This window comes from Petaurus breviceps, unplaced genomic scaffold, assembly GCF_028583685.1.
Source record: "Petaurus breviceps papuanus isolate PSGF00001 unplaced genomic scaffold, PetGlider_PUasm1.0 558, whole genome shotgun sequence".
Taxonomy (NCBI): Eukaryota; Metazoa; Chordata; class Mammalia; order Diprotodontia; family Petauridae; genus Petaurus; species Petaurus breviceps.
In genome coordinates this window covers 78,683-87,485 of record NW_027186376.1, presented here as the reverse complement: position 1 = coordinate 87,485, position 8,803 = coordinate 78,683, and the positions used below count along the sequence as shown (strand labels likewise).

At 56.7% G+C, this 8,803-nt stretch overlaps 1 protein-coding gene across 1 annotated transcript in view; it reads left to right on the top strand.

The window, feature by feature from the left end:
* CBX6 (chromobox 6) overlaps window positions 1-8,450 on the top strand; it is a 16,201-nt gene extending 7,751 nt beyond the window's left edge. Inside the window, exon 5 of the mRNA XM_069102841.1 lies at window positions 1,934-8,450. Coding sequence (XP_068958942.1) covers window positions 1,934-2,944 — 1,011 coding nt within the window. The 3' untranslated portion in view covers window positions 2,945-8,450. The remainder of the gene's footprint in view (window positions 1-1,933) is intronic.
* Window positions 8,451-8,803: the final 353 nt, after the last annotated feature.

Here is an 8,803-nt window from a genome sequence, read left to right as displayed (position 1 = left end):
ATCCCTGACATTCCCTGTTCTCAGGCCCCTCCCATCCCTGACATCCCCTGTTTTCAGGCCCCTCCCAGCCCTGACATCCCCTGTTCTCAGGCCCCTCCCAGCTCTGACATCCCCTGTTCTAAGCTCCCTACCAGCTTTGACATCTCCTATTCTCAGGCCTCTCCCAACTCTGCCATCCCCTGTTCTCAGGCCCCTCCCAGCCCTGCCATCCCCTGTTCTCAGGCCCCTCCCAGCTCTGCCATCCCCTGTTCTCAGGCCCCTCCCAGCTCTGATATTCCTTGATTATTTTTTTAATGTCCAGTGATGACTCTGGTCAGGGCTGCTAGAAGCCAGAAGGGGGAGTGGTCATGGTGAGCTGGGCCAGTCAGGAGTCTCTCCCCATTGGTCCTAGAGCCAAGGCTGGAGGTGGGGGCCAAATTCCTGGGGCAGTTTATCTTCCCCGAGTTTGCATGTCTGCCCAGTCTGGGTGACGCCTCTGACAGATGCCAGCAGTTGTTATGCTTGTTCCCTCCCAGCCCTGGGTAGGCTGGCCAGGGCCCCGGGGGCATGGACGGGGGCAGGCAGAGAAGCCTCCTTCCTCCCTCCCCCCCTCCCCCTTTCCCAGCGGGACTTCCCTCCGTTTGGTCACCATTTCTGCAGCGTCACAGAATAGCAGGGCACAGAGCCCTGAGGACCTGAGTTCAGCTCTTGACTGATGTTTATGAGCTGTGTGACTTTGGGCAAGTCCCTTAGATTTTCTGTGCCTTGGTTTCCTCATATGTGAAATGAAAGGGTTGAATCTGATCGTTTCTGAGGTCCCTTCCAACTTTCTGTCTGTGGTCCTGTCATGTCCCTGGCCTCAGTGTCCTCATCTGTAAAACTCTGAGGGGTTTGAACTAAATGGCCTTTGGAGTTTCATGTAATTCCCAAGTTATAGTCCTAAGTAATTTCCTCCCTCTGGGCCTCAGTCTCTTCATCTGTAAAATGAGGGGCTAGTTGGCCTTTGGGCCTTAGGCCTGTGGTCCTGTACACAGAGACCATTCTAGCTGACAGGAAGCTTGGAGACCTCTTATTATTAGAGACCTTTATTTATCGCTGATGAGGAGACTGAGGCCCAGTGAGTGGGGAAGGGGCCCCCCCAAGGCAGTGATCAGGCTCTTTTCAGCACCTTCTTATTGTGTCAGGCCCTGTTCTAAGCCCCAGGGGACACAAAGGAAGCTCACATGGGGGGAATATGACTTCACCTGAAAAGAACCAGGGACAAAGAAGAGTAATACGAGAGAAATTGGGGGTGGGGGCTGTCCCCAAAAGAAGGCACCAAGATTAAGGAGGACTGGGCTGGCTTTCTCGCAGCAGCTGAGACTTCTGGGAAGCCAGAACTCAGATACTTCCTCGCTGTGTGGCCCTGAGCAAGTCACTTAACCTCTATCTACCTAAGTTTCCGTAGCTGTGAAATGGTAGTCCCCACTTCCCAGGGCTTTTTGAGGGTCCTATTCGTAAAGAGCTATAGAAACACCAGCAGTCATCATTATCGTTAGGAGGAGAGCTGTCTGATTAGAGATGAGTGTGCCTGTTGGGGGGAGGGGGCAAGGAGCCCGAGGCTGGAGGCTGGAGGCTGGAGGGGAGATGCTGTCCCAGCTGCAGGGGGCACAGAACCATTCTCAGTGGGCCCCCTCCAAGCTCTAGGGAGCAGCTGAGGCTTTAAGTCACCAAGGGAAGGATGCCAGGCTTCTCCACCAGAGGGCAACAGAGAGCCAGGTGAGGCAGCCCCTCCTTTCTTCCAGGCATCACCAGGTCACTGTCAGAGGCTGAAGGGACCTTCTTAGAGGTCTTCCCTTCCCCACCTGTCTTACAGGGGCGGGGGTTGAGGCTGAACTGGCGCCTGCTCCCAGGGGGGCTTCTCACCTTTCCCTCACCTGTCCCCTTCCTCTGCCCCCCCCCCCCCCCCCTGCAGGCCCGTGCCCAAGCTGAGGCCCTGCGCATTGGCGACGTCCACTTTTCCGTCAAGCCCGGCTCCAGTGCGACCTCCCCCAAGCTGCACTCCAGCGCCGCCGTGCATCGGCTCAAGAAGGACATCCGCCGCTGCCACCGCATGTCCCGGCGCCCCCTGCCCCGGCCAGACCCACAGAGCGCTGGAGGGCCGGGTGCCGGCCCGGGCATGAGGCCGCCCATCTCGCCGTTCTCCGAGACCGTGAGGATCATCAACCGCAAGGTGAAGCCCAGAGAGCCCAAGAGAAGCCGCATCATCCTCAACCTGAAGGTCATCGACAAGGGCGCCAAGGGCCCCGCGGGCGGCGCCGCAGGCGGAGCCCTGGCTCGGCCCAAGATCCCCTCCCGCAACCGAGTCATTGGCAAGAGCAAGAAGTTCAGCGAGAGCGTCCTGCGCACGCAGATCCGCCACGTGAAGTTCGGGGCCTTCTCCATATATAACAAGCCCTCCCCCGGCCCCGCCCCGCCCCCGCTGCCGCCGGGCAAGCCTGAGGCCGGGCCCTCCCAGGGCCCCGCCCCGCCGCCCCGGGGGCTCATCCTGGCTGCTGCCCCCTACGGCGTCCGCAGCTCCAGCTCCTCAGGATGCCCCTCCCCAAGCCCGCACTCGTCCTCCGACCCCGACGACTCGCCCCCCAAGCTCCTCCCGGAGACCCTCAGCCCGGCGGTCCCCGACTGGCGCGAGTCCGAGGTCCTTGACCTGTCCATCCCACCCGAGTCTGCAGCTACCAGCAAGCGGTCACCCCCGGGAGGGGGGCCGGGGGGCCAGACGCCCCCCTCATCCTCGGCCCCGTGCTCCCCTTCCGACCCCGAGCAGGAGGCTGGGGACTGGCGTCCTGAGATGTCTCCCTGCTCTAACGTGGTGGTCACAGATGTCACCAGCAACCTCCTGACCGTCACCATCAAGGAATTCTGCAGCCCTGAGGATTTTGAGAAGGTGGCGCAGGGGGCTGTGGGTGGGGGTGGAGGGAGCAAATGAAGGGAGGTGGTCTCCACCCAGAGGGGAGGGTGGACTTGGGCATGGGTTGGGGATCCTCTCATGCCCACATTCACTATTGTTTTGATCTCTGCTCCCTCCTGCATCCGTGCACACTCTCCCTGCCTGTCCTTTGCTGATTTTATTTGGCTCACAGGCACCCCACTTCTCTCTGACCCATACCCCCACAGCCCTAGGAGGGGACAGGAAGGATGGGGCAGGGCTTGCTTGGGAGGCACTAGGACTGCCTTAGCTGTGGGTGGGTGGGTAGGCACTTGGAAGGGCAGAAGTGAGGAAGGGACAGGTATGGTTTGTCACGAATGAGCCCAAGGCTCCCTGTTCTTCCTGGCTCCTGGCTCTGGCCTTCTCCCAGCCATCTCTGACCTGGGTCCCCCCTGTCCAGGGCTGCTGCCTCTGACATCTCACCTGTCCTGGTGGCATTGGGAGCCCAGGCAGCAAAGGCAGCGTCTGGCCAAGTCCTCTGGGGTTCTAGGTCTTGCTCCTGCCCTTCCACCACCGCCAGGACCTGGGTACCCAGAGCTCCTGTCTGTTAACTCTCGGTGCTAAATTGGCAGCTGAATGGGGTGCTCCTGAGACCTCTCCTCTCTCCCCTGACCCCAGGTGCTAACTCCGTCCTCCTTGTCGCCACCCTCCACTCCTAGATTTGAGAATGGGGGGGGGCAATTTCTTCCCACCCATTTGGGGTCCCGCCTCCCTTTGCTGTGGGTAGATATGGAAGCTGTGGCTGTCCCTGACTCCAGCATCCATGATCTGAGGCTACAGGGTTTGAGGCTTTGATTGGTAGCATGATCCCCAGCCTAAGCAAATGCATTGGGTCGGACTTCTGGTCCCTGTGTGGCAGGGTCAGCCCCTCAGCCCGCCGTCCACATCCAGACTGGGGACCAGGGCCCACTCTTTATCCCCTGCTAGCTCTCCTCCTTCCTGATTCCTCTTTGGGGGAGATGGACTGAGAGGGTCCCCCTTCCCTCCCCTCCAAAGACACCCAGGATCCGAAGTGGGCCCCTAGAATTCGTCAACCAAAGGTGCTAGCCGAGCCTTCTGGGGACACTGTCCTTCCTGTACGTGTCTGTCGCATCTTGGCGTGTATGTGCCTGTGTGTGTACGTATGTACTGTGGGGTGTGGACCATTCCCCCTCCTTCCCAGCCTTCCCCACTGCTGCCTGCACACCCTGTCTTGGTGCTTCAGTCTCTGTGTGCAGAAGGCTCACTCTTCATTCCCCCTTACCACCATTAGCCGTGGGAGTCATTATGAAGCAGTACTGCCCATAGCAAATCTTCCAGCATCCCCTAGGGCATTGGGGGCCCCACAAAACTCGAGGTCCCTGGAGGTCTTTGGTCTTCTTATTGGGTCCTCCTGCATGTTTGGTGGCCTTTTGGGACCATCATGGTCTTTTCCACATTCTCTCTGGCTCTGGGACCCAGAGAGCTGGCTGCAGAGACCAGCCTCCTTCCAGGAAGACAGAGACCCCAAATCTTCTTCATTTTCCCTGATTTTTCTGCTGCCCACATCCCTCCCACTCTCCACGGGCAGGAGCAGACCCTTAGGCCTTCCTCCTCCTTCAAGTGGCTTATCTGAGGGTGTGGGTGGGAAGGGGGAGATGGGGCTCCCAGAAAAGGAGAACCAGCAAGGGGGGGGCTCATGTTTTTTCCAGATAATATACTGTGCTTGATTAGAGGGTAATTGTTTGGGGGAGTAGATGTGTCTCGTCCAAGATGGCTGTTGTTTGATTCTAGGTTTGAGGTGTGAGAGTGAGTGTGTGTGTGTATGTGTGTGTGTGTATACACATGTGTGAGTAGGGATAGAGTGACTCCAGAAAATAGAAAGGGAAACAGAGAAATGAAAAGAGAACCCAAATAGGAAACTCCCATCTGTCCCCTCCCTTGGGGCCATCCTGCTAGTGTCTGCTGGCCCTCCTCAGGACTTGTTACAAGTAAGGGCCACTGGCCTGTGAGGGTCAGGGGACAGCAGCCCTTGGGGCATGGGACACATGGGCCCATCCTTTCCTTCCCCTGGTGAAAAGGACCAGAACCCTCCATTGGCTGGTTGGCCGTCCAAGTGCCGGCTGGCTGTCCGTCTTGGAAGAGCTGGCCTCCCTCCCCACCCCTCTGATGAAAATTCACCCGGGCGCCTAAATCTGGCCGTTTCCCGGGAACCCTGGAAACGTGTTTTCTGAGAGTCTGTCATTCGTGAAGTTTTTTCTTTCTTTCTTAAAAAAGGGTGGGGTGGGGGGAAAGTCGTGTTTTCAAAGGTGATTTTATGATGGGAGAGTGAAAGAATTAGTTTTACAAGAAAAGAAAAAAAAAGACAGAAAAAATATTGTGGAATTCCTACAGGGAGGGGGAAGAAAGAGATATTTAAAAAATAATACTAATGATTGTGATTGCACAATGGTGGGGCCATCAGCTAGCCATGTGGAGGGAAAGCCAGGAGACGGGAGGATAGCATTGTTGATCTCCAGAGTGGGCAGGGAACCCAGCGTGGCTCCTGCTACTCAGTCATCCTGTTCTCCCAGCTCTGCTAGAGGTTAGTATGGAACCCTAAGAGGTTCACAAACTATCCCCCTCCTGGGCCAAGGGGAGACAGCTTGGTGCCCTACTATGTTCACCCGTGATAGGACACAGTCCCCAGGGTCTTCCTCCCTTCTTTTTCCTCTGATGCCCACCCAAACCCTCTAGGAAGTGGGTGAAGAGGCTATCCAGTGCTGGTTGGAGGACTGGCTTGCAAAGGCCAAATTTGATGGGTGAAGGAGATAGTGGGTGGCGTCCTCTATAGGCTAGACCTCCATGAGGGACCCTTAACCTGGCCATCCCCCAGAGGGTAGAAAGGGGCTGTAGGGAGCAGGAACAAGAGGCCAGGGCATGGGGATTGGGGTGGGAGTGGCACCTTTGCAGACCTCTGAGGAGGAGGGTCCTTCTTCAGGGGAGAGAGACCCCCCCCACACACACACACCCATGGAGGACCTCAGGGAGGGCTTAGGCTTTAGAGGTAGATTATATCAATTCCTCCCTGTCCCCCAAATAGAGATGCCCACCTGTGCCCTACATGGTTTGATGCCTACCCAAACCCTCTAGGCCCAAAAGCAGAACTTTTCTGGGCTTCAGGGTCCCTAGTGGCCCTGGGGGGACTGAATACCTCTTCTCCTAGGTTGGCTCTGAGCAGAGGGGTGATGCGCCCTCCAAGGCCTCAGCTGCTTTTCCCTTTGCCCCCTAACCAGGCAGAAGCTGCAGTCCACTTCTCTTTATTTTTGTATGCCAACTGCCCCAAACCCCATTTTCCCAAGCCTGATTTTGTCATGAGAGCCCTTTGGGTTCCCCCACTGTCCCCACTTGTCAGAGAAACCAAGGTCTGGTCTCATATGTGAGACTGTTCCTGTCTAAACTGTGTGACTCCCCCCACCAGCCCCCGATCACCTTCTCCTCCCCATCTCTGAGCTGGGCTGGAGGACATGTGTTTTTCAAAAGCAGTAAATGGGAGGTGGGAGCTGGGATGCCCGGGTCAAGGACTGGGCAGAGGAAGGGAGCATCACTGGGCCATCCCTGCTGGGCCCCAGTCATGGTGACCCCAGCATACAGCAGCCTCTACTGGGACAAGGGAGGGGGAGTGGGGGAGCCATGGAGGCCCTATCCCTACTACCCTTTTTAGCGCTTTACAATTTTCAAAGCACTTTCCCCATCTGTCGTCTCACTCAGTCCTGGGGAGGCAGGTATTGTTACTACTATTTTAAACCTGATAGGCAGCCTGGTGTAGCAGATAGAGGAAGATCTGTGTTCCATTCCCAACTTCCACACCCTGGCTGTGTGACCCTGGGTAGGTCACCTAACCCTCTGGGCCACAGTTAGCTTTGAGACCAGAAGACTCACAATTTTGTGCTGGTTTCCTCAGCTGTGGTTCCCATCCAGTCCCCCCAAAATGTTTTTAAGATGAGGGAGACTGTGCCCCAGAGAGAGGAAGCACCTTACCCAGGATCTCACAGTAAATAGCTGATTTGGGATTTGAACCCAGATGTGACTCCCGAAGTCGGGATCTCATTGCCCTACCTTGTGCTGCTCTTTGAGGGGGAACAAAAGGAAGTCTGGGCAGGGGAGAGGAGACAGGGGGGAAGGCCCAGACTCTCAGAGTGGGTGTTGAGGGTAGACACCCTTATTCCACCCAGTCCCACGGATGCCCTAGGCGATCAGCACCGGGGGCTTGGCCAGTCATCCCTGTGGGCACGCCGTGATGGACCTGGGCTGCTCTGCCTTTGTTTACCCTCTTGTCTGCCCCTCAAAGGTGGTTGCTAGAAAGAGATGGATGAAGGAAGCAGTGGGGCCTGGGGGGATCTGTCCACTTTGATTGTGGGGGGGGGGTGGCAGGCGGGGTCAGGCTTGAGACCTGTGCCTCTCCTCATCCTGCCCACCCCAGCCCAGCCCCTTCTACCATTTTGCACTTCTTGCCTTGGAGAGACCAGACTGGTCTGAATCCACCCGGCATTATTCCCCAGTTCTCATGCACTGGCCCAAGGTCGCCTCCCTGGGGCTCTTGGAGACCCACTGTGTGCCCCGAACCCCCACCTTGGGAGGAACCTGGCAAACGAACGAAGTTCTCCACGTGGATTTCTGATGAAAACCCTCCTTTTCCGTCCTCCTGAAGCTGGGGCTTTCAGACCCCATTCTGTCGCCCCCTTTTCTGATTGTTCCTGGGATTGAGGAACAGAGGCCCCGGGGGAGGGACGGGCAGGAAGGTGGACACGAAGCCCGCCTCCCAGCCCATGCCTGCCTGTGTGCCAATGTCCTCCATCCAAGTGAGCCCTGAGGGACCCAGGTGGGCCAAGCCCAGGTGGAGACTTTGTTTTCATTTTTAAAAGCTGAAACAAAACAAAAAAAAAAGAAACAGCCCTTAAAAGGATTAATGTATCTTATAATTTTTTTTTAGATTTTTAAAGAAAAACGCATTTAATGAAAAGCATTGTGCACGAATGAATTCTATATATAAATATATACACACACATATCTCTCTCTATTTTGGGAGGGGGCCCTGTCATCTTTTCGTTTCCTAAATGGAGTGTGTTGGCTCGGCTTCCTGTGTTCGATGTTTAAACGTCCAGCTCCCAGCTGGCTAAACTTGCCCCCCCCCCCCCCCCCACACCCGGGGGGGCCCGGGGAGGGGGGGCCCCCCCCCCCCCCGGCCCCCCCCCCCCCCTGCCCTCACCTTCCCCGGCCCCTCCCTGCCCGCACCTTCCCTGGCCCCGGCCCCACCCTGCCCACACCTTCCCCGGCCCCTCCCTGCCCGCACCTTCCCTTCCCCAGCTCACGTTTGCGGGGAAGGCTGGTTGATCTTGGGCTTGGGGACTTCTTTTGGTTCTTTTGGGGTCTTTTCCTGGTTGTTTTGTGCTAATTACTCTTCTATTGTACATTTTGTTTTTCCTGCTGCTCTTCTGTATTGTATCAATGCCAGGAATGGGGAGCTAAAAGCCGATTTTTGCCCCCCAATAAATTGTTACATTCCAAAGCTCCAGCTTCCTCCGGCCCCAGCTTCGGCTGCTGGCCTGTCTCTGCTTCTTTTCTTTCTGAAGGGTGGGCTCCCTGGGGGCTCCCTACAGAGTCTCGACAGAGCCCCTGCCTGATTCATAGTAGGCGCCTTAATAAAAGCTCCTTGACTTGATTTCGTCTTAATGGTTCCATCCCCATCTTGGGAGTCAGGATCATGGAGCCTGTGAAGGTGTGGATGGACCACAAGCCAGAAGGAGACTGGCCAGCATCAATCCCAGCCTTGGTCTCCTTCCTGTATGGTCTGACCTGCTCAGGCTTTGGATGGCACACTCCTCTCTCCTGAACTAGAACTTAGAACAGAGGATGTCAGTC